Below are 26,631 nucleotides of genomic sequence, written 5' to 3'. Positions count from 1 at the left end.
TAGACTACAAATGTGGGCATCATTATTATAATATGATGTATCTTGCTTGATATTTGGAGTAGAAAGACAATATTGTGATGTCTTTATTGTGTTTTGGGGTGAACGTGACTGAAAAAAAAATGGTACAAACGTTCACATTTTGTTAACCATTGTTTTGAGAAATATGATTGAATAAATTACATTTTTTGTAAGGCAACCTCGTTTTTTCCATCCTCTTACCAGTCTTAGCAGCTTGTAAAAACAATGTTATTTATTGCTTTATATAAAGAAATACAATTAATATTATGCAGAATTTAGTTCAGCCTTTTGGTCCGGCCCTCCACAAAATTTTCTGTTTCTCATGTGGCCCCATGGAAAAAATAATTGCCCACCGCTGATCTATCCTACCTAGGCAATAAGGAAGCACAGAAACTGGTGTATTGTTTTAGCAGAGCGGTCCAACCCTCTTTGTTTGCCTGTCAAACCCAAATTAAACAGTACAGTCCATTATTCAATTCCAAAGTCTTATCCATGTTGCTAACAAAAGTATATTAAAAAAGGCTTCCCTGAGCTTTTAACCAATCCAAATTAAAAAGGCTCCAACAATAAGAACTTTGTAGAGTACGGCAAAAAGTGTAAAATCAAACAGTTTGAAAAGGGTGGCTTGATCTATTCAAGTTGTTCCTACTTTAAAACTGTGAGAGTGATCTGGCTAATAGTGCAGCCTTTGGATGGAGCTCACTACTATACCTGGCCTGACTTTCAGACACATTAGGAGATGTTTCCAGCTCTTAAACACATTGGATTATGTACAAATAAGAAGATAACGTTGGCTATTCTTCAACACAGAACTTATGAGAACAGCCCATTCTTTCCTCAGTGAGCTGTTTTATTAGATAGAAATGAAGCGAGTTGAATTCCTATGGATTATTGATGAATGTCACTCTTCCAGCCATGACCTGCCAAGAGAACAGTGCCATGCCATGGAAGCTCAGCCTAAAACTTTATACCTGTAATTAAGAATACCAGACAACTCATTGCTGGATGATTAGATCAGTACACGAGTTTTAAAACCTCAAAGTCCTATACTTTTGAAAATGCAACCTCTACCCACCATTAAAGGGGAACTGAAGTCATTTTTAAACTTGCTTTATTTCTTAATTAACGTGTTATTCAATTACGTTTTTGGTTTTAGTAACCTTATATCGTGACTCGTATTGGCAACTAACTGCAATTAAATATTATACTTATCAGCCTATTCGGTTTTTAGCCGTGTTGAATTTAGCTCGTTTGGTCCACAGCAGGCGTCACTTATCCGTGCGATCTTCATGAGACTTGTGCAAGACTTCGAAACATGAAGTGTCAGCCAGGTGTCAGTGCTGCCATTTTGAAAACTGTTTTCCAAATGAAATATTTCACAAAAACAAGTTTAAATGACGATTACTGCCTACTTTTTTCAAACTTTCCTGGTTGCTATCAAAACAAACAAAACTTCCAGCTTGATTACGTCAGCGTTCGAAAGAGGGTGCGCGTGTCTTTTGACAACGTTGGCAGATGTTGGTCACTTTTGGCCCTTTTCCACTACCCTTTTTCAGCTCACTTCAGCTCACTTCAGCCCGACACGGCTCGCGTTTCAACTACCTCAGAACAGCACGACTCAGCTCGCTTCAGCCCTGCTTAGCACCCAAAACTCGCACAGTTTTGGAGTGGGGCTGAAGCGAGCCAAACCGAGCTGAGTGAGGCTGGGGGCGTGAGCAGACACTCCCCTGTGCACTGATTAGTGAGGGGGAGTGTCCTCACATGCCCACACACGCCCCACGAGCACGCTGGGATCTGTAAACACCGTAAACCCGGAAGAAGAATTACGAGAATTTCTGAAGCCTTATGCGCCTCGCCTCATCTATACGCTCTTGCCAGTATCTGTTGGCATTGTCGGTGACAACAAGCCACAGCACCAAGACCAGCAACACTAACGACTCCATGTCCTCCATGTTTATTGTTTACTATCCGGGTCGTGAGACTACCGCTTAAAAGATCACTGATGTCACTGTTTGCGCCGCTTAACGACATCACGTGACATCCACCCACTTTCGCTAACTCCACCCAATGTGTCCACCCACTTCCAGCCAGCACGGTTCAGCGCGGTTGTAGTCGAAATGCAACTCCAGTAGCCCCACTCAGCCCAACTCAGCAAGGCACGGCTCAGCCCAACTCAGACGCGTTTGTAGTGGAAAAGCGGCATTTGAGTTCCGCTGTACGTTTTACTTCTGTCCTACGATGTCTCGCACAGGTCTCAACGAATCTCGTTTACGGCCATTGCTTTGACATATGGACTGATATATTACACAGCATATTTCAAACACTCATCACTTGCTATAGCAGCGACAAAATAGCGATCAAAAATGTATTCCTACATTTAATAAAATTAGATAAGTAGAATTTTGATAATAAAAAAATTTGCCTTCAGTTCTCCTTTAATGTATCACTATCAATCATTTATTCTCACATTCCGAGATGCCAGTGTGAGTCTCTGCTACAAATTTGTGAATTTATATAACGCACTATAATCCTGCACTGGAAATGTGCATGTTCTGTAACCCCTTATATTACAACGACTGTTGGTGTGAACATTATATTTGTTTTACAGGCAGAGCTTTAATTTATTGATGTGCACCAGTGAAAGCAATTACTACCAATCTATCAAACAGCAATAAAAGCTTCCAGTTTATACTCTCATTATAAATCAGTTCCACCCCAACCACAAAGGAATCCAAAAAGGTTTGGTTCCAAGTCCATTCTTCATGACATACCGAACTATGTCTAATATCAGTTGTTATGACCATCATCATTCTTATACATACAGGACACTTTTTCGATGGAATAAAAACACATGTTCTATTCCCTTCTAGCGGGTTTCATTCATTTGGTTTGATAGCAATATTGTTAGCATATCACTTATCCTACGTGTATTATGCCACTCAACCTAATGGAGAATGAGCGTTGAATATGGTTTACGATATTGCATGGTTGTCAAGACAACATGACGTCACACGTCAGAGACATAAAACTTCCACGCTAGCAAGTGACCGTGACAACTTGCAAACAAATATGGCCGCCAGATTTGCTTTGTTAAATACAGAAGATTTTGAGAGAATTTTGAAAGAGAAAGACATGCTGAACACCCGAAAGGAACATCTCATCTCATCATCTCTAGCCGCTTTATCCTGTTCTACAGGGTCGCAGGCAAGCTGGAGCCTATCCCAGCTGACTATGGGCGAAAGGCGGGGTACACCCTGGACAAGTCGCCAGGTCATCACAGGGCTGACACATAGACACAGACAACCATTCACACTCACATTCACACCTACGGTCAATTTAGAGTCACCAGTTAACCTAACCTGCATGTCTTTGGACTGTGGGGGAAACCGGAGCACCTGGAGGAAACCCACGCGGACACGGGGAGAACATGCAAACTCCGCACAGAAAGGCCCTCGCCGGCCACGGGGCTCGAACCCGGACCTTCTTGCTGTGAGGCGACAGCGCTAACCACTACACCACCGTGCCTCCTCGAAAGGAACATGTATTATAATAATAATAATGGCTTTTTTTCATGGTATATCAGATATCCCATTCAGCTAGCATGATATTGAACTCCTCTTCAACTCATTCAGTATCATGCTAGCTTAATAGAATCTGATATACCTCTCAATGCCAGCTAACATTATTTAAGTATTTGACAGTCACACTGATTCCTGCATACCGTACCTTTTTCTGCTGAATGACTGGAAATAATCTACAGACATAAATAAATGTATTCATATTCATTGATTACATGTTACACCTACAAATGTTTACTTCTAGGTCTTGATGTAGTTATTTGGGCATTATGAGAAACACACACTTATCGGTCCCAAAAAAGTCTCATTATTTGCATATTAGACTTTCTAAAAATAGAAGATCAAGGAATGAGCTCCAAAAAGCATACTCTTATATTCCTCTAACTCAGCATGACCTCAAGCGTGATATTGCTTTTATACAACAGTTCTATAAACTAAACATTAATATTGAGTACGTGACATTTCGGACGCGATATGGCCAAATGTTCTGTTTATTTTAGCTCTTCTAGTGGAAATGGCTCCCGAAGAAGCTACACTCAGTTTATAGCACGTCGGCTTAAGTCAAAACTTATATTCCAGAAAAGTTATCATTCACCGTGTCCTCTGATGATGTCGCTAACAACATTGTAGTAACCGTTTCGAACCAGGAAGTGGAGTTTTACATATAGGACACAGAGGAGCAGAGTGATAACACACAGTGAAAAGGCCCAGTGCCGTAATGCGAATTATTATACATACAGGACACTTTTTCGATGGAATAAAAACATGCATTCTTTTCCCTTCTAGCGGGTTTCATTCATTTGGTTTGATAGCATGCAATATTGTTAGCATATCGCTTACCCTACATGTATTACGTCACTCAACCCAATGGAGAATGGGTGTTGAATATGGTTTACGATATTGCATGGTTGTCAAGACAACATGATGTCACATGCCGGAGACGTAAAACTTCCGCGCTAGCGAGTGACTGTGACAATTTGTAAACAAACATGGCCACCAGGTTTGCTTCGTTAAATACGGAAGATTTTGAGAGAATTTTGAAAGAGAAAGATGTGTTGAACACCCAAAAGGAATATGTATGTATAATAATATTGGCTGGCTTTTTTTCTTGGTATATCAGATATATTCCATTCAGCTAGCATGATACTGAACTCATCTTCGACTCATTCAATATCATGTTAGTTGAATAGAATATATCTGATATACCACTCAACACCAGCCAATATTATTTAAATATCAGCACTCTTGGAACGCCGCTAGACCAATCAAATTAGTGGACTGGAACTAACTGTTGTATAATGTGTTTTAGTATAAATATGGAGGTGATTATAAGAAATCACACATGCTGATTGGTCAAGAAATTCAGACTTTTTTCTTGATAATCACTTCGAGCGACTCGGCAAAATGGAAATCAATCTGTGAGGAAGTGAGGAAGAATTACAAATTATGAAAGAAAATGCTGTTCCTAAAAGCACTAAAGATGCTACGAAGTTTGGTCTAAAACTATTCAAAGGTAAGGTGGAATTGTGATTTATTTTATCCATTTCAAAACAAAGTATTTTATGTGCATCAGCATCAATAAGTGACACAAGTCTGAGCACATCACCTGTGTATTTATACTAAAACAATTATCCGCCTCAGGCTCAGTGAATATTAGCGAAATAATAACCTTGACTTCGTCTTGGTTAGTATTCACCGATATTCATCTCGCCTTCGGTGAATAATTGTTAAATATTATTAAACTCATGAACAATTTACAAGAATAAATATTAAACATATGTTTTATGTTTTGCAGTAATTCTCAGATTTACAGTTCATTCAGTTTTGACTATACACTGGTTCTATAAAATGTGCCTTATTATTAATTAATAATGGTACAATAAAGTGATACTATCCCAAACATTTAAACATCTATCTAAACTCTTTTTCTTCTTGGAGAAATTTCAGAATGTGTGCGTGTGTAAGAGCGACAGTTACTGTTTGACATATTTGGAATTACGACCTCTATTTTGCGCCGTAGTTTTTACATTTGACCCCCTGACTGTGTTAGCAATGACATACTTATAATAGACTATTGATTTTGTTTAACATTGACATAACATATTACACATTTGGAAATGGCATCTATATGTAAAAAATGAAGTCATTCGACTGCATTGTTCCATCACTCAGTCAGTCTAAAGTAAAGCGTAGCATGTGTGACAGACTTTAATAACATGGCACCAGAGTATCAGGGTCTGAGGAACGGTCGGGACTGGTTTCTGTATCATCAGATAATATTTGACACATTACAATGACAGAAGATATTCTAATAGCAGAGCACCATGCTTAAGAGAATATGTTAACGCATCGAACTGATTTTTGACGGCTTTTGCGACCGTACGACATACAAACAACAAACGTGTAATACCACAGGGAACCTGAACGTAACTGCAAGGCAACGTATCTCAAACACGACCATCAGACAACGAAATTTGTATCTTTATTTACATAAGTTGGGTTGGAGGTGTTTTTATCCCACGCTTATTTTTAATTTGAATTTTAAAACTAGTTAAAACAGTTTTAGTAGTCCACTAGCTTGCTGGACAGTTGACAGTTTTTGTCTTGTAAGGGCGGTAAACAGCTCTAAGTGCAGGAAGAGTTTTATTGAAACACGCTCGCAAACAGATCCAAAACGTAGACAAAGGTAGAATCGAAAAATAGGCAGTGGTCAAGTGAGGTATAGACAGGACATCAGAGGTAATACAATACAGTACAGTCCAAAAACATAAACAGGGTCAAAATCAGAAAAGCGATACAAAATACAAGTCTTTCGCAAAATCTGTTACTGAGAGTCATATGTATGTGCTGTGACTGCACACTGACCAGGAACAGGTGCATGGTAATTAGTCCAAATGGCGGGCACGTGTTTTGCAGTCTGCCGCTGCGCACTCGAAGCACCAATGTTTGTGGATGTGAAAGATGTAACCAGACAACAGTTTGATATTCAAAGGTTACATAGTAAAGTGAAATCAGAGTCGCACTATAATAAATGTCATGGTAATGTTTCTGGCGCATGGCATGTGGTGTCAAAGAAAGGAATAAATATGGATTCATAACTGTGATACGTATCTCATTTTTGGGGTCACTGTCACAAGACAATGCAGCAATTTATTGATGTGAAATACATAACTCAATGGTTCATGTGCTACGATATTATTATTCTATTCAAGTTGATTTTGTGCCCTTGCAAATATTTTGCTCATACACTCATCAGGAGCTCTGCTTTTAGGCAGTGCCTAAATATAATATATATATATATATATATATATATATATATATATATATATATATATATATATATATATAAATTCTTAATTTGTCATCACAATTAGTCATGCTCATGATGTGTTCATAGAGCTCGGTTTCACTGTAATGTGGAGTTACTTTATTTTAATAAATATATTTTAATTTTTATAGACAAGGCGTCCAAGTAGTGTGAACTTGATGAGTCATTTGTATACACTGCCAACTGTTATTTATTGTATTTTCTTTTTAAATGTTTGGTCAAAAACCTCCCAAATTAACAATGCAGCCTACAATCAATATATCAAACCTACTGATAACCAAAACTTCCCTGTTTTGGGGGATCAAATCTCAGAAGTCTCTGAATAACATGAATCGCTTGTTAATAAATTACTGCCGTCTTTATAAATAACATGTCATTAAGATGACAGAACATATCAGGAATGTCTAAGAGCAGTGGCGTAGTGAGGCCCTATCACTCAGGGCTATAGCCCCAGGTATTTTGAGCTTAGCCCTGGGTATTTTTGCCCTCAAAAAAAGTAAGAGATTAATAAGAAACAACTGACTGAAACAGATCAGAACTTGACTTACAGCATCTGAAGATGGAGGGGGGACACAGGGGAAGCGGTGATGGGGGGGACATAATTGAGCGTTGTATAGTGCACATTCAAAATTCTGGTCACCGCCAACAGAAGAACATCGTTCAAAACTGGTTGGAAGACGACTTCAAAAAACAATCCACCAACAATTGTTGGATTTTTCAAGATGAAACCAGATGGTAAGTCATAGACTGTGGGTGTTTATACAGAATGCATCAACAATCTAACCTATTGAATTACATTGATACACAAAACCCGCTCCGTGTAGCCTGGTTATGTTGAATGTACAGCGTAGGGTCTGCATGATTAGTGTACCAGGCAAGCTCAAAGGTTCGAGTGAATATTAATGAATATCTACAGTGGTGGTCTATTTGCCCCGACTAAGTTTATTTAACAGGTCAACAATAATGTGTGTTCATGTAGACACCAATAGTTGCCCTGACATAATTTAAGCATACGTTTTAATGCTGCATGTAGCCTACACAGAACCAGCCAGCCGACCATCCCATAGCCAGCCTTTGGCATATTATTCATATAGAGGGATAAAACAGGTTTTTTGTTCTGCCATGCGATATTAATGTCAACACAAATTTGTGTTGTTCAGACACTACAAATGAGCTGCTGCAGTCAGCTGAGTCTGGACGCATTGGAGAAAATGGTATTTATGTGTGTGTGTGTGTGTGTGTGTGTGTGTGTGTGTGTGTGAGAGAGAGAATATCTACAGTGAATAATATCTATATGATCATAGTCTTGTGAGATGGGATGTCATCTCGGATTTTGAATGTTGTAATATAATAATGTAGCTTAGAATTTGTGTCTCCATGGTCCTAAAGGAGAGATATACAGTAGGAGTGGGAAATTATATTTTTATTCAACTGATGATAAATTTGACTGATATTTAATAATCAGTTGGCACATGTTTCAGTTTCCTGAGACATTATGGATGTTGATAATAACAATAATAATAATACAGAAGGGCAGCACGGTGGTGTAGTGGTTAGCACTGTCACCTCACAGCAAGAAGGTTCTGGGTTTGAGCCCAGTGGCCGGTGAGGGCCTTTCTGTGTGGAGTTTGCATGTTCACACCTGTGTCTGCGTGGGTTTCCTCCGGGTGCTCCGGTTTCCCCCACAGTCCAAAGACATGCAGGTTAGGCTAATTGGTTGCTCCAAATTGACCGTAGGTGTGAATGTGAGTGTGAATGGTTGTTTGTCTCTATGTATCAGCCCTGCGATAACCTGGTGACTTGTCCAGGGTGTACCCCGCCTCTCACCCATAGTCAGCTGGGATAGGCTCCAGCTTGCCTGCAGAACAGGATAAGCGGCTACAGATAAGGGATGGATGGATGGATGGATGGATGGATGAGACAAAAACTGAAGTGAACGACAAATTTAAGAGCAGTGAAAAAAAAAAATCAGTAATAAAGCTGTCATAACCTTTGAATGTGTGTGGGTGATAATACTGCATTTCTTGGAAAGTTAGATATAACGTCGCCAACCTTTCTATGCCAATCTCCATTAAAAATACAAGCCCCAGGAAAACTTGACTTCGCCCATCATCTTCTCAATAGCTAGAAACACCTTTGTCTAAGAGTGAAATGTGATAGCCAAGTCAGTTTTCACTGCATGTTTGAACAGGAACAAGACTACGTTTATATACATCAGGTCATGTAAACAATCTGGATTTCAAAACTTTGATACGGTTTGAATAAATAGGTTCTTTTTGCCCAAATTATTCAAACGAATTGGATCACCGTCACTGATTGTATATACGTATCTTCTTCTTCTTTTGGCTGGTCCTGATTAGGGGTCACCACAGCGGATCTTTCGTCTCCATTGCTCCCTGTCTTCCGTATCCTTCTCTACCACACCTGCCACTTTCATGTCCTCTCTCACCACATCCATGTATCTCCTCTTTGGCCTTCCTTGTTTTCATGTGCCTGGCAGCTCCATCCTCAACATACTCTGCATCTCTTCTCAGGATGTGCCCATACCATCTCAGTCTCATCTCTCTTAGCTTAATTCCCAAGCTTTCCACATGTGCTGTCCCTCTGATGTGCTCGTTCCTTATCCTGTCCAACCATCCATCGCAAATCTTAACATCCTCAACTCCGCCACCTCCAACTTTGCCTCCTGTCTCTTCGTTAAGGGTACGGTCTCCAATCCATACATCACAGCTGGTCTCACTACTGTCTTATACATCTTACCTTTCACTTTTGCTGGAACTTTCCTATCACAAATGACTCCCGAAATCCTTTTCCAACTGCTCCACCCTGCCTGCACTCTCTTCCTCACCTCACTATCGCAGCCCCCATTTTCCTGCACAGTTGACCCCAGGTACTTGAATTCACCAACTTTCTTTACGTCTACTCCTTGCATCTTCACTACACTCTCATCCCCATTCTCATGTATGTAGTATGTAGTCCACCTGTGTAGATCTTCCTCCACTCAAACATCACCCTGTGCTGCTCTTTCTTCTCGAAGTATGTATTGACTATTGTCAAATTCATCCTCTTTGAAAAATCAACCACCATTTACCCTTCCACATTTCTCTCTCTTACACCATATCTGCCCATCACACCCTCATCTCCTCTGTTCGTCCCAATTCTTCTTTGCTAGTCTCTTCTCTTTTATAATTTCCTGCACTTCTTTGTTCCACCACCATGTCTCCTTGTCTTCCTTCCTCCTTCCCGATGACCACCCTAGCACCTTCCTTGCTGCCTCTCTTACTAGTACAGCAGTAGTATTTAGGGGTGGGTATTGCCAAGGACCTCACGATACGATACGCATCACGATACTTGAGTCACGATACGATATTGCGATATCAAAATTTTGCGATATATTGCGATATTCTACATAGTTCACTGAAAAATGTAAAATGCATTATGCATCTTAAAATCCAAGTTGTATGTACATCAGATGATAGTGATAATTCATGGGACAAACTGAGTCAAAACAATGTAATTCAAATTATTCATGCCATTTTATTGTAACTATACAAGCGCAAGTTACAACATATTTGCAGGAACAACACACTGTCTGAAACACATTGAAAAGTGCAGTGTGCATCTTAGTCTCCCTGAGCACAATGATGAAACAAAGTGCAGTGTGGGTCAGTGTCCACACACTGAAACTGAATTGAAACCTCAGTGAATAATGTTTCTTCTGAACTTAGAGTAAATAGTCAAAATAAAATGCAGTGTCTCACACACACTAAAATTGAAAATGCAAAATAAAGTGCAGCTTCTTGCCTTTGGCCTTAAATGACAAAATTAAGTTCACAGTTACAGTAAGTCACACATCACTGAAGTAGATGGGAGGACTTTGGCGCTGTCCAGTGTAGTTTGCTTCGGGTCGGGTTTCAGCGGCTCCGGCTGAGCTAATATGTCGGGGTGGTGTCGTGCTAAGTAAGTTCGCAAGTTTGTTGTGTTACCTGAATATCTAATTGGAGCGAAACAGGTTTTGCAAAGTGCGTACTCTGTCCAGCTCACTGTTTTTTTTTCTCCTTTCCTTTGGAATCCAAAGTACCTCCAAACATCTGCCATAAAGTTCGGCGTCGTCTCTAGGTTTACGTTAACAGCCATGCTTGCTTGTTTTTTTTTTTTTCCTCACTGCAACTGCCGGGGAAAAAAGAGAAGACGAAGAGTGCCTTGCAGTGAGGTAGCGGCACAGCGACACCTCGCGGAGCGGAGGTGCAGAAGTCGTACTGGATTTGCAACCCGTCTGAAACATAATTTATTATTTGAAAAAATATCGATATTCAAATTGAGTATCGATATTGAATCGGAAGACAAAGTATCGCGATATATCGCCATATCGATATTTTTGCCCACCCCTAGTAGTATTCCAATCTTCTGGCAGACTTCCATGACCACTCAATGCTTGTCTCATTTCTTCCCTAAACTCCTACTGATTGTATATACGTATATGGGCATAAAAAGAAAAGGACTATACAAAGAACAACAACAACAACAACAACAGCTACAGGAAGAATTATTATTATTATTATTATTATTATTAAGGTGGCATGGTGGTGTAGTGGTTAGCACTGTCGCCTCACAGCAAGAAGGTTCTGGGTTCGAGCCCAGTGGCAAGCGAGGGCCTTTCTGTGTGGAGTTTGCATGTTCTCCCCGTGTCTGCATGGGTTTCCTCTGGGTGCTCCAGTTTCTCCTACAGTCCAAAGACATGCAGGTTAGGCTAATTGGTGGCTCTAAATTGACCGTAGGTGTGAATGTGAGTGTGAATGGTTGTTTGTCTCTGTGTGTCAGCCCTGCGATGATCTGGGGACTTGTCCAGGGTGTACCCCATCTCTCACCCATAGTCAGCTGGGATAGGCTCCAGCTTGCCTGCGACCCTGTAGAACAGGATAAGCGGCTATAGATAATGGATGTATTATTATTATTAATCCATCTCATCTCATTATCTCTAGCCACTTTATCCTGTTCTACAGGGTTGCAGGCAAGCTGGAGCCTATCCCAGCTGACTGTAGGTGAGAGGCGGAGTACACCCTGGACAAGTTGCCAGGCCATCACAGGGCTAACACAGACAAACAACCATTTACACTCACATTCACACCTACGGTCAATTTAGAGCCACCAATTAACCTAACCTGCATGTCTTTGGACTGTTGGGGAAACCGGAGCACCCGGAGGAAACCCACGCAAACACAGGGAGAACATGCAAATTCCACACATGCCCCTTTTCCACCAAAGCAGTTCCAGGGCTGGTTCGGGGCCAGTGCTTAGTTTGGAACCGGGTTTTCTGTTTCCACTGACAAAGAACTGGCTCTGGGGCCAGAAAAACCGGTTCCAGGCTAGCACCAACTCTCTGCTGGGCCAGAGGAAAGAACCGCTTACGTCAGCGGGGGGGGGGGGGGGGGGGGGGGCTTTGTTGTTAAGACCAACAACAATAACAAGACCACGAAAGGTCACCATTTTTAAGCGACGAGAAGCAGCAGCTGTACAAACGCGAAGTCATCCATTATTAATTATTGTTGTTGCTGCTGCTTCTTCCGTGTTGTTTTTGCTTCGATATTCGCGCCAAGGTTTATGCAAACGTAGCGACGTAACTGACGTATACAACGATGTAACTGACGTATACAGCGACGTACTGTAATGACGTGGCTTTCCTTAGCACCGCGAGCTATGGAAAAGCAAACTGGTTCTCAGCTGGTTCGCAAGTTGAACGAGTTGTGAACCAGCACCAGCACTGGCCCGAACCAGCCCTGGAACTGATTTGGTGGAAAAGGGGTAACAGAAAGACCCTTGCCGGATGCTGGGCTCGAACCCAGGACCTTCTTGCTGTGAGGAGACACCACTGTGCCGCCCCTTATAATAATAATAATAATAATAATAATAATAATAATAATAATACCAGTGCCCATTTGACCTTTACAGTGCAGATGCCCCTGTGATATAATGAATGAATGAATGAATGAATGAATGGGCGGGGTCATTACACTGACTCACTTTCTCACATTTCTGATTTCATGTCTAATGCGCTAAAAATCTAATGTATTTTCTGTCAGCAGTCTGGAGAAGTGTTTTCAGTAAAACTCTGCGATTATCCTTTAATGTGATCATCGCCCCATCAGCAGTGCACACTGTATCCTCCTCCAACACAGGCTGCAGCCAGACGCTGCTTCCCATCCACACCTCTTTGTTCTCGTCATGCTGGGATACAGATCTCAGTGGCAGCAGTGAAAACTTGGACTACAGACACGTTGTGATTAAACATGCAGCAACATCTGGACGCACGCGATCACGACGCAACGCCAAATCCCTGAGAGACGAGCTTTAATTTCTCAAATAAAAATCAACAGGCTAATGCATTTCAGCGACTGGATATAACAGTACGACCACATCAGCCAAATCACTGTCCGTTTTTCTGCTTTATTTATTCTTTTTTTTTTTTTGCGTAACAGCCTCATGATGTATTATATTCCATTACTCCATACAGATATTATTGCTGCACTCAAGGCTGAAGCAGTATGAAGGGAAATGCAACAGGAAGCGTGAGACCTCAGCACACACAGGTCTGAGAACACGCAACACTGATGTGTAAAGGTCAAACAAGACAAGTGCAAAGCTTTGCGGTCAGTCAGACATCAACACCGGGATGAGACAGGACTCGAGGAGCCGCAGTGTTTCTCTCTCTCTCTCACTCACCCTGCACGGAACCCGGAGCAAAGTTGCATCAACAGAAAAAGGCAGAATATCCCAGCTTTGTGTCTCTTTCAGTCCACAACCTGCACAGAAAATCCGCCTTCTGCAAGCTGCACGTTAAATACAAACACAAAATCTCAAAAAACAGTTCTCATACTTAAAAAAAAATTAAAATAATAATAATACAGGCTTCCACTTTCCCAGTAAGTCAGGAAGCCGAGCAGCGCTCAGCGGTAATAAAGGCCCTCTGAGCTCATGATCGGTTTCAGTCTGCTACTGCCTTCTAAGGTGGTAACGTCACCGGAAGTGTCGTCAATGAGGCGGAAGGGCTTATTTAAATTATTTTTTTAAACACTATTGAAAAAGTACAAATATACAAAACCAATATGGCACCAGTCAAAAGTTTGGAAACACCTTCAAATTCGATGTTTTTTCTTTATTTTAATTATTTCTCTTTACTTAGTTGAGTGGTTCTTGACATAATATGGATTACTACAGTTGTCGAACAGGGCTATTTACTGTATTTTTATTATTTACTCTTTACTGGTTGATGATGTCAAATGCATTAAGAAGGCAAGAAATTCCATTTTTGACAAGACACACCTGTTAATTGAGAAGCATTCCAGGTGACGACCTCATGAAGCTGGTTCAGATGGTGCCAATAGTGTGCAAAGCTGTTATCAAGGTAAATAGTGACGACTTTGAAGAATCTAAAAGATGAAACATGTTTTTAACACTTTTTTTGTTTACCATATAATTCCATACGTTCCATATGTTATTTCATAGTTTTGATGAGTTCAGTATTGTTCTACAATGTAGGGGGGAAAAAAGTAAATAAAAACATCGAATTTGAAAGTGTTTCCAAACTTTTGACTGGTACTGTATATAAAATAAAATCATCATGTTATCATGATGGGCGGCACGGTGGTGTAGTGGTTAGCGCTGTCGCCTCACAGCAAGAAGGTCCTGGGTTCGAGCCCCGGGGCCGGCGAGGGCCTTTCTGTGTGGAGTTTGCATGTTCTCCCCGTGTGGGTTTTCTCCGGGTGCTCCGGTTTCCCCCACAGTCCAAAGACATGCAGGTTAGGTTAACTGGTGACTCTAAATTGACCGTAGGTGTGAATGTGAGTGTGAATGGTTGTCTGTGTCTATGTGTCAGCCCTGTGATGACCTGGTGACTTGTCCAGGGTGTACCCCGCCTTTCGCCCGTAGTCAGCTGGGATAGGCTCCAGCTTGCCTGCGACCCTGTAGAAGGATAAAGCGGCTAGAGATGATGAGATGAGATGTTATCATGATAATAATATCATGATAATAATACCTCATAATATATTATCCTAATATATGATAGATCATCATATATTAGGATGATATATCATGCTTATATATCAGTCAAAAGTTTGGAAACACCTTCAAATTCGATGTTTTTATTTATTTTTTTATTTATTATTTATTTTTTTCAATGTAGGAAAAAATAAATAAATAAAAACGTCAAATTTGAAGGTGTTATATATAATATATAAAAGCATGATATACTAATATATGATGATCTATCATATATTAGGATAATATATCATGATATATTATTATCATGATAACATGATGATTTTATTTTATATACAGTACCAGTCAAAAGTTTGGAAACACTTTCAAATTCAATGTTTTTATTTATTTTTTCCCCCTACATTGTAGAACAGTACTGAACTCATCAAAACTATGAAATAACATATGGAACGTATGGAATTATATGGTAAACAAAAAAGTGTTAAAAAACAACATGTTTCATCTTTTAGATTCTTCAAAGTCGTCACTATTTACCTTGATAACAGCTTTGCACACTATTGGCACCATCTGAACCAGCTTCATGAGGTAGTCACCTGGAATGCTTCTCAATTAACAGGTGCGTCTTGTCAAAAATGGAATTTCTTGCTTTCTTAATGCATTTGACACCATCAACCAGTAAAGAGTAAATAATAAAAATACAGTAAATAGCCCTGTTCGACAACTGTAGTAACATTTGAGTTCTCAGGTAACTTTTACCAAGGTTCCAGACCTTAATTATCTTATTGAGCTGTGGCTTGTTCAAATTCTTCGTGAAGAAAGGTCAGATGATGCAGATTTCAAAGCTGTATAAATTCTCTGACTCCTCAAACTTGTCCCTAAAATCAACAGCCATGGGCTCCTCGAAGCAACTCCCTCGCATTCAGAATAATAAAATAATTGATGCTCACAAAGCAGGAGAAGGCTACAAGAATGTAGCAAAGTGTTTTCAGGTAGCTGTTTCCTCAGATTGTAATGTTATTAAGAAATGGCAGTTAACAGAAACAGTGGAGATCAAGGTGAGGTCTGGAAGATGAAGAAAACTTTCTGAAAGAACTGCTCATTGGATTGCTAGAAAGGCAAATAAAAACCCCTGTTTGACTGCAAAAGACCTTCAGAAAGATTTAGCAGACCCTGGAGTGGTGGTGCACTGTTCTACCATGCAGCGACACCTGAACAAATATGACCTTCGTGGGAGAGTCATCAGAAGAAAACCATTCCTGCGTCCTAGCCACAAAATTCAGCGTCTGAAGTTTGCAAATGAACATCTAAATAAGCCTGATGCATTTTGGAAACAAGTCCTGTGGACCGATGAAATCAAAATATAACTTTTTGGCCACAATGTGCAAAGGTATGTTTGGAGAAAAAAGAGTGCCAAATTGCAGGAAAAGAACACCTCTCCAGCTCTGAAGCATGGGTGTGGATCAATCATGCTTTGGGGTTGTGTTGCAGCCAGTGGCACAGGGCACATTTCATTGGTCGAGGGAAGCATGGATTTGAATAAATACCAGCAAATTCTGGAAGCAAACATCACACCATCTGTAAAAAAGTTGAAGTTAAAAAGAGGATGGGTCCTACAATAAGACGATGATCCAAAACACACCTCAAAATCTACAATGGAATACCTCAAGAGGCACAAGCTGAAGGTTTTGCCCTGGCCCTCACAATCCCCTGACCTAAACATCATTGAAAATCTGTGGATAGATCTCAAAAGAGCAGTGCATGCAAGACAGCCCAGGAAACTTGTAGAACTGGTAGCCTTTTGCAAGGACGAATGTGTGAATCCCCCAGGTAAGAACTGAAAGATTATTAGCTGGCTAGAAAAAGTGTTTACAAGCTGTGATACTTGCCAAAGGGGGTGTTACTAACCATGCAGGGTGCCCAAACTATTGCTTCAGGCCCTTTTCCTTTTTTGTCATTTTGAAAATGTAAAAGATGAAAATAAAAAAAAATTGTTTTTGCTTAAAATATAAAGGGAATGAGTAATCTTTAACTTTATGCCTTTTGGAGATCGTTTCATCTTCAACTTACTTAACTGTTCACAGTAACAGCAATTTTGACTAGGGGTGCCCAAACTTTTGCATACCACTGTGTATATATATATATATATATATATATATATATATATATATATATATATAATAGGGAAGAACAAAGAATATATCAACGCAAACAATCTGATAAAAATTGAATATAAACAACTTCAGAATCACAATCAGAATCATATTTATTGACACACACACACAAGGAATTTGGTTCTGGCAGTTGGTGTCTCTCTAGTGATACAGGAAAGGGGGAAAAAGTATGAATATATGTAAGATATGTCGATGTAATATAAGAAAAATGTATATATGTAGTATATGTAATGTATAATAAGGACAATAACTAGTATAACTATTATATACAATATACATAATATACAATACCTATATTATACACAATGCTTAAAATGTCTGTATTATACAATATCTATCTGTAATCTAAATATCTATATCTATCTATAATAAACACTACAACCCTGATTCCAAAAAAGTTGGGACAAAGTACAAATTGTAAATAAAAACGGAATGCAATAATTTACAAATCTCAAAAACTGATATTGTATTCACAATAGAACATAGACAACATATCAAATGTCAAAAGTGAGACATTTTGAAATTTCATGCCAAATATTGGCTCATTTGAAATTTCATGACAGCAACACATCTCAAAAAAGTTGGGACAGGGCCAATAAGAGGCTGAAAAAGTTAAAGGTACAAAAAAGGAACAGCTGGAGGACCAAATTGCAACTCATTAGGTCAATTGGCAATAGGTCATTAACATGACTGGGTATAAAAAGAGCATCTTGGAGTGGCAGCGACTCTCAGAAGTAAAGATGGGAAGAGGATCACCAATCCCCCTAATTCTGCACCGACAAATAGTGGAGCAATATCAGAAAGGAGTTCGACAGTGTAAAATTGCAAAGAGTTTGAACATATCATCATCATCTACAGTGCATAATATCATCAAAAGATTCAGAGAATCTGGAAGAATCTCTGTGCGTAAGGGTCAAGGCCGGAAAACCATACTGGGTGCCCGTGATCTTCGGGCCCTTAGACGGCACTGCATCACATACAGGCATGCTTCTGTATTGGAAATCACAAAATGGGCTCAGGAATATTTCCAGAGAACATTATCTGTGAACACAATTCACCGTGCCATCCGCCGTTGCCAGCTAAAACTCTATAGTTCAAAGAAGAAGCCGCATCTAAACATGATCCAGAAGTGCAGACGTCTTCTCTGGGCCAAGGCTCATTTAAAATGGACTGTGGCAAAGTGGAAAACTGTTCTGTGGTCAGACGAATCAAAATTTGAAGTTCTTTATGGAAATCAGGGACGCCGTGTCATTCGGACTAAAGAGGAGAAGGACGACCCAAGTTGTTATCAGCGCTCAGTTCAGAAGCCTGCATCTCTGATGGTATGGGGTTGCATTAGTGCGTGTGGCATGGGCAGCTTACACATCTGGAAAGACACCATCAATGCTGAAAGGTATATCCAGGTCCTAGAGCAACATATGCTCCCATCCAGATGACGTCTCTTTCAGGGAAGACCTTGCATTTTCCAACATGACAATGCCAAACCACATACTGCATCAATTACAGCATCATGGCTGCGTAGAAGAAGGGTCCGGGTACTAAACTGGCCAGCCTGCAGTCCAGATCTTTCACCCATAGAAAACATTTGGTGCATCATAAAACGGAAGATACGACAAAAAAGACCTACTGTAAGACAGTTGAGCAACTAGAATCCTACATTAGACAAGAATGGGTTAACATTCCTATCCCTAAACTTGAGCAACTTGTCTCCTCAGTCCCCAGATGTTTACAGACTGTTGTAAAGAGAAAAGGGGATGTCTCACAGTGGTAAACATGACCTTGTCCCAACTTTTTTGAGATGTGTTGTTGTCATGAAATTTAAAATCACCTAATTTTTCTCTTTAAATGATACATTTTCTCAGTTTAAACATTTGATATGTCATCTATGTTCTATTCTGAATAAAATATGGAATTTTGAAACTTCCACATCATTGCATTCCATTTTTATTTACAATTTGTACTTTGTCCCAACTTTTTTGGAATCGGGGTTGTATAATTTACTGTATCTATAGTATGCATAAAAAATATCCATATCAATAATTAAATAATATTGGCTGTCTTTTTCATGGTATATCAGATATATTCCATTCAGCTAGCATGATAGTGAACTCGTCTTCAACTCATGACACATTGACTCGTTCAATATCATACTAGCTGAATGGAATATAGATATCTGATATACCACGAAAAAAAAGCCAGGCAATATTATTATTATTATTATTATTATACATACACATTTGATGGAACAAACCTGGCGGCCATGTTTGTTTACAAATTGTCACAGTCGCTCGTTTGTGTGGAAGTTTAACGTGTAATACGTATCATGGCATTTTCAATTCACTGCGACAGTTTACTGTGGGGCTGCTGGTGAACAAAGAAATAATTCTGCACATGCGCAGCACAAAACTTTCTCATTGGATAGTTGTATCAGCTCCAATGTGTGACGTCATGTTTTCTTGACAATGTGCAATATTGTTACAATCGGGGGTCTGAGTGACATATCTAAATTATACTGGCTGGTGTTGAGTGGTATTGCAGATATATTTCATTCAGCTAGCATGATATTGAATAAGTCGAAGACAAGTTCAAGATCATGCTAGCTAAATGGAATATATCTGATATACCATGAAAAAAGCCATTATTATTATTATTATTATTATTATAATACATTCCTTTCGGGTGTTCAACGCGTCTTTCTCTTTTAAAATTCTCTCAAAATCTTCCGTATTTAATGACGCAAACCTGGCCGCCATGTTTGTTTACAAATTGTCACAGTCACTCACTAGCACGGACATTTTACATATATGACGTTTGACGTTATGTTGTCTTGACAACCATGCAATATTGTGAACCATAGTCAATGCTCGTTCTGCAATGGGTAGAATGAGGATAAGCAATATGCTAACAATACTGCATGCTGTCAAAACAAATTAATGAAACCCGCTAGAAGGAATATACTAGCTGAATGGAATATAGATATCTGATATACCATGAAAAAAAGCCATTATTATTATTATTATTATACATTTGGGGCGGCACAGTGGTGTAGTGGTTAGCGCTGTCGCCTCACAGCAAGAAGGTCCGGGTTCGATCCCCGTGGCCGGCGAGGGCCTTTCTGTGTGGAGTTTGCATGTTCTCCCCGTGTCCGCGTGGGTTTCCTCCGGGTGCTCCGGTTTCCCCCACAGTCCAAAGACATGCAGGTTAGGTTAACTGGTGACTCTAAATTGACCGTAGGTGTGAATGTGAGTGTGAATGGTTGTCTGTGTCTATGTGTCAGCCCTGTGATGACCTGGCGACTTGTCCAGGGTGTACCCCGCCTTTCGCCCGTAGTCAGCTGGGATAGGCTCCAGCTTGCCTGTGACCCTGTAGAACAGGATAAAGCGGCTAGAGATAATGAGATGAGATTATACATTTGATGGAACAAACCTGGTGGCCATGTTTGTTTACAAATTGTCACAGTCGCTCATTAGTGCGGAAGTTTTATGTGTAATACGACTCTTATGGCATTTTTAATTCACTGCGGCAGTTTACTGCAGTGCTGCTGGTGAACAAAGAAATGATTCTGCACATGCGCAGCAGAAAACTTTCTCATTGGATAGTAGCATCAGCTCTAACATGTGATATCATGTTTTCTTGACAACGTGCAATATTGTAACAATATTGCATGCTCATCCTCCATTGGGTAGGGTGATGTAATCCACGTAGGATAAGCGATATGCTAACAATATTGCATGCTATCAAACCAAATGAATGAAACCCGATAGAAGGGAATAGAATACGTTTTTTTATTCCATCGAAAAAGTGTCCTGTATGTATAATAATATACAATATCTATAATATACAGTATACATTATAAATATGTATGCTATCAACAATATAAACAGTACACCATATACAGAAAATATGCAGGATATTTACGGTCCTGTAGTTCAAGATGCACATGGATAGAAAGAAAAGGAAAACAAATTAACAAGCAATAATAATAATAATAATAATAATAATAATAATAATAATAAAGTAAAAAAAAATACATACAAGGGGAAACAGTTTTTTTTTCCCTTCATTTATCTAATCTCATCTCATTATCTCTAGCTGCTTTATCCTGTTCTACAGGGTCGCAGGCAAGCTGGAGCCTATCCCAGCTGACTACGGGCGAAAGGCGGGGTACACCCTGGACAAGTCGCCAGGTCATCACAGGGCTGACACGTAGACACAGACAACCATTCACACTCACATTCACACCTACGGTCAATTTAGAGTCACCAGTTAACCTAACCTGCATGTCTTTGGACTGTGGGGGAAACCGAAGCACCCGGAGGAAACCCACGCGGAGAACATGCAAACTCCATACAGAAAGGCCCTCACCGGCCACGGGGCTCGAACCCGGACCTTCTTGCTGTGAGGCAACAGCACTAACCACTACACCACCGTGCTGCCCCCAGTATGAAAATGTTTTAAAATATTATACAATCTTTCTGCTTTTGCAAATTTTTAGGATCTTAATTATAATTTAAATTCATTCAAGAAAGAAATTATTTGGGGGATGATTTTAGGATTCTGTTCTTGTGTATAAAAAAAAACTTATCCAGACATACAGTAGAATTACATTACTAGAGAGTTCATCGTGTTTGTTTCGCAAGATCATACTAAATGTTATACTGTCTCTTGAAATGGAATCTGGAAATGATGAGACTTTTTGTTTTATCCATTTGTGAATGTCAAGCCAAAATGTATTTATGACACCACGAGAAAAATATATGTTCTGTAGTTTCAATATCATTTTCACAAAATGACCCTAAATTATCATCAATGTTAAAACGTAGACTGAGTTATTCTTTAGAATAGACTGTTTAAATGTTAATGTGAACCTTTCAAGCTCACAGCTGTACCAAAGTTTCTCACAGAAAAAAATGTTTTGTGTTTATACACATGAAGAATTAGCAGTAGCGCTACTAAAACGGATGTTGTAATTAAATATTATGGCAGTGATGTTATGTTGCTTGTTTACAACAGTTCACAAAGTAAGGAGAAAACAATACAAAGAAACTGTAATCTATTGTAGTTTTAATTATCTGTTTTGAAGATCAGACATTTTGTCCTCCACAGAGTTTCACTACTGCTGTGCAACAGCGTAGATGAACAGATTTTGTTGAGCCTGTAAACTAGCGGCTAGTATGGCTCTTGAGTAAAACACTCCTCATCTCATCTCATTATCTCTAGCTGCTTTATCCTGTTCTACAGGGTTGCAGGCAAGCTGGAGCCTATCCCAGCTGACTACAGGTGAAAGGCAGGGTACACCCTGGACAAGTCGCCAGGTCATCACAGGGCCGACACATAGACACAAACAACCATTCACACTCACACCTACGGTCAATTTAGAGTCGCCAGTTAACCTAACCTGCATGTCTTTGGACTGTGGGGGAAACCGGAACACCCGGAGGAAACCCACGTGGACACGGGGAGAACATGCAAACTCCGCACAGAAAGGCCCTCGCCGGCCACGGGGCTCGAACCCGGACCTTCTTGCTGTGAGGCGACAGCGCTAACCACTACACCACCGTGCCACCCCCAAGCACTCCTGTTTAATAAAAAGAAAACCCAACTGAGATATATATACTTTGGACACTGCAATACTTTAATTACATATAAAGCATAACTTTTTTCCCAGCTTCTGTAGAAACAAGGTAAACATGACATAGGTTTCCTCACTGCATGAGGGAGAAATTAGCTTTTGTTTCTACTGATTTATCTCAGAATGAATCAGTATTGCGTTTGACCGCCATCTAGCGGCGAAGATAATTAAATGCACGGAAATAATATTTATGTATTTAATTTAATTCTTTTGCATTAATAAAGTCAAAATTCTTCCCAATACGACCAAGTCGTATCTTATCTTTGTCTAGTACTTTTTTAAAAAATTATTTTCTAGTTTTGATGCTTGGTTAGTTTCAAACTGCGACCATTATTGTTGCTTAGCAACCCGTGGTGAGCGGAATGATACAGAACAATTTTCAGCCAATCAGATTGCATGATCAGAACTAAGTTTTTTTTTTTTAATTAATATTTACATTTACAACAAAGTGAAGCAGGGTCCTGTATTCCACAGCTCTCACTCACTTCTTCCAGCTTGTCCCGCCTATGTGTGTGGGGTCGCTGCCATGTAGACCCTATTGATCCACGTATTAATTGTTATAGGGTGACACGGTGGTGTAGTGGTTAGCACTGTCAACTCACAGCAAGAAGGTTCTGGGTTTGAGCCCAGTGGCCAACGGGGGCCTTTCTGTATGGAGTTTGCATGTTCTCACCAAGCTCCGGTTTCCCTCACAGTCCAAAGACATGCAGGTTAGGTTAACTGGTGGCTCTAAATTGACCGTAGGTGTGAATGTGAGTGTGAATGGTTGTCTGTCTCTATGTGTCAGCCCTGCGATGACCTGGCGACTTGTCCAGGGTGTACCCCGCCTCTCGCCCATAGTCAGCTGGGATAGGCTCCAGCTTGCCCATGACTCTGCACAGCATAAGCAGTTACGGATAATGGATGGATTAATTGGAGCAGTTTTATGCCAGATGCCCATCCTGCCACAACTCTCCCATTTCCAGGCTCGGGAAACAACCATTCACACTTATGGACAATTTAGAGTAGCCAGTTAACCAAAACCACGTCTTTGGACTGTAGAGGAAACCAGAGCACCTCGAGGAAACCCACGCAAACATGGGGAGAACATGCAAACTCCACACAGAAAGGCCCCTGCCACCCTCTGGGCTTGAACACAGAACCTTCTTACTGTGAGGCAACAGTGCTAACCACTACACCACCATGCTGCTCTTATATTCCACAGCTCTTAGCACATAATGGAAACCTTAAAAAGATGTTCCCCAGCTCTGTATTCGCGTAATACCACATGGACTATTGTGGGGGTCAGGGGTCAGGAGGTTAGGGATAGGACCAGGGCCAGGGATATGGTTAGAACATAAAACATTTCACCTCCTGCTTTATTTCACCAATCAATATTACTGTCCACTCTCAGCACAGCAGTGACCCTGATGCAGTAGTGTTGGTCATGCATCAGGTAAAGGAGAGATGATGGGGTATTTATACTTTGACCAAAATAGAACAATTACTACCAATCTAGATACTATATCTCATCTGTTGTCTATGCACATCCTCTAGCCAGTTATTAGGGTGATTGTGTTTACAGAACTGCTAATGGCTGAATATATTTGGTTGCTGGACATTTCCTCAACCCAGCAGTGACAGTGAGATGTTTAAAAATCCCAGTATCGCAGACCTTTGCCACTTTATCTGATACACTCATATCAGCATAACACACAACACATGCCACAAACCATGTCAGTGTCACTGTTGCATTAATAATGCTGCATCCTAATAATATCTAATCATTCAACTATTATCTGGTCAGTTACCATGGTACCCTTTCAATGGTGGACAATGAGAAACGGACCTAACTGAACATAGCAACAGCTGTACTACAGTCAGCAGCTGCATACACACAAAATGCATCTACATGGTACATAAGGTTTGCCTAATCAATTGGTATAGATAGAAGATAGGAGTACTTAATACGTAATAAATAATACATCATGCAGCGCTGAATGTAGTATTATCAATGCTCAGAATATCTCTAATGAAGTGTAGTTGTATTAAAAATTCAGAACATTTCTAGTGAAGCAAGATCATGGTTTTGCACAAGACAGAAAACCCAACCTTTATATAAAAACTTTCATGGTGTTTATTTACAGTCTATGATTTTAGTGCAAACATATGAATGTCCAACTTTCATATCTGTATCCAGTGTCTGACTGCCTATAAGCAAATAGAAGAAAACTGAGAAAACTCATTAAAAACCAAAGGAAACTGTTTTTAGAAACACTCGTAGATTGATTGATTTTAATTCAGAAAACAGTCCTTCTCATACACCCCTTAGTCACTTCCCCTTGAAGAACTCCTGTTATAGTTGTTTACATACAACCCCAATTCCATAAATTTGGGACACTGTGTAAAAAGTAAATAAAAAACAAAATATAACGATTTGCAAATCATGGAAACCGTATATTTCGTTGTAAACAGTACAAAGACAACATATGTTGAAACTGAGAAATTTTAGTGTTTTTTGAAAAATATATGCTCATTTTGAATTTGATGTCAGCAACACGTTTCAAAAAAGTTGGGACGGGGCATGTTTACCACTGTGTCGCATCACCTCTACTTTTAACAACACTCCATAAACATTTGGGAACTGAGGAGACCAATTGCTGTAGTTTTGAAAGTGAAATGTTGTCCCATTCTTCCCTGATACACAATTTCAGTTGCTCAACAGTTCGGGGTCTCCTTTGTCGTATTTTGGGCTTCATAATGCGCCAAATGTTTTAAATGAGAGACAGACTCAGGCAGGCCAGTTTAGCACCTGGACTCTTTTACTTCAGAGCCATGCAATTTTAATATGTGTAGAAAGCAGTTTGGCATTGTCTTGCTGAAAGAAGGAAGGCCTTCCCTGAAAAAGATTTTGGCTAGATGGCAGCATATTGCTCTGAAATGTGTATATATCATTCAGCATTAATGATGCCTTCCCAGATGTGCAAGCTACCCATGTCATGTGCACTAATGCCCCCATACCATCACATATGCTGGCTTTTGAACTGCGCACTGATAACAAGCTGGATGGTCCCTCTCCTCTTTAGCCTGGAGGACGTGGTGTCCATGATTTCTAAAAAGAATTTCTACTTTTGATTTGTCAGGCCTCGGGACAGTTTTTCACTTTGCTTCAGTCCATCGTAAAAGAGCTCGGACCCAGAAAAGGTGGTGGTGTTTCTGGATATTGTTTATATCTGGTTTTAACTTGCATTTGTGGCTGTAATAATGAACTGTTTTCACAGACAATGGTTTTCTGAAATGTTCCTGAACTTTTCACTACAGACACGTGTCTGCTTTTAACACAGTGTTGCCTGAGGGCCTGAAGATCACAGGCATCCAATGTTGATTTTCAGTCTTGTCTCTTGCATACAGAGATTTCTCCAGATTCTCTGAATCTTTTAATGATATCATGTACCATAGATGATGTGATCCCCAAATTCTTTGCAATTTTACATTGAGGAACGTTATTCTTAAATTGTTGCACTGTTTGCCCACGCAGTCTTTCACAGAGTGGTGAACCCCTCCCCATCTTTACTTCTGAGAGACTCCGCCTCTCAGGGATGCTCTTTTTATACCCAGTCATGTTACTGACCTGTTGCCAATTAACCTAATTAGGGTTTTTTTTGCATTACACAACTTTTCCAGTCTGTTGTTGCCCCCGTCCCAACTTTTTTGAAACGTGCTGCTGACATCAAATTCAAAATGAGCACATATTTTTCAAAAAACAATAAAATTTCTCAGTTTCAACATTTGATATGTTGTCTTTGTACTATTTTCAATGAAATATAGGGTTTCCATGATTTGCAGATCATCATATTGTTGTTTTTTTTTTTAAATTTACGTTTTACACAGTGTCCCAAATTTATGGAATTGGGGTTGTATATTATCCTC

General features: G+C 39.9%; 1 protein-coding gene across 1 annotated transcript in view; it reads right to left on the bottom strand.

Moving 5' to 3' along the window:
* gramd4b (GRAM domain containing 4b) overlaps window positions 1–13,911 on the bottom strand; it is an 82,426-nt gene extending 68,515 nt beyond the window's left edge. Inside the window, exon 1 of the mRNA XM_060928142.1 lies at window positions 13,645–13,911. Coding sequence (XP_060784125.1) covers window positions 13,645–13,673 — 29 coding nt within the window. The 5' untranslated portion in view covers window positions 13,674–13,911. The remainder of the gene's footprint in view (window positions 1–13,644) is intronic.
* Between the last annotated feature and the right edge of the window lie 12,720 nt (window positions 13,912–26,631).

The sequence above is a fragment of the Neoarius graeffei genome, chromosome 8 (assembly GCF_027579695.1).
Source record: "Neoarius graeffei isolate fNeoGra1 chromosome 8, fNeoGra1.pri, whole genome shotgun sequence".
NCBI lineage: Eukaryota > Metazoa > Chordata > Actinopteri > Siluriformes > Ariidae > Neoarius > Neoarius graeffei.
The sequence above is the reverse complement of the archived record's forward strand: the minus strand, read 5'-3'. Positions and strand labels throughout refer to the sequence as shown.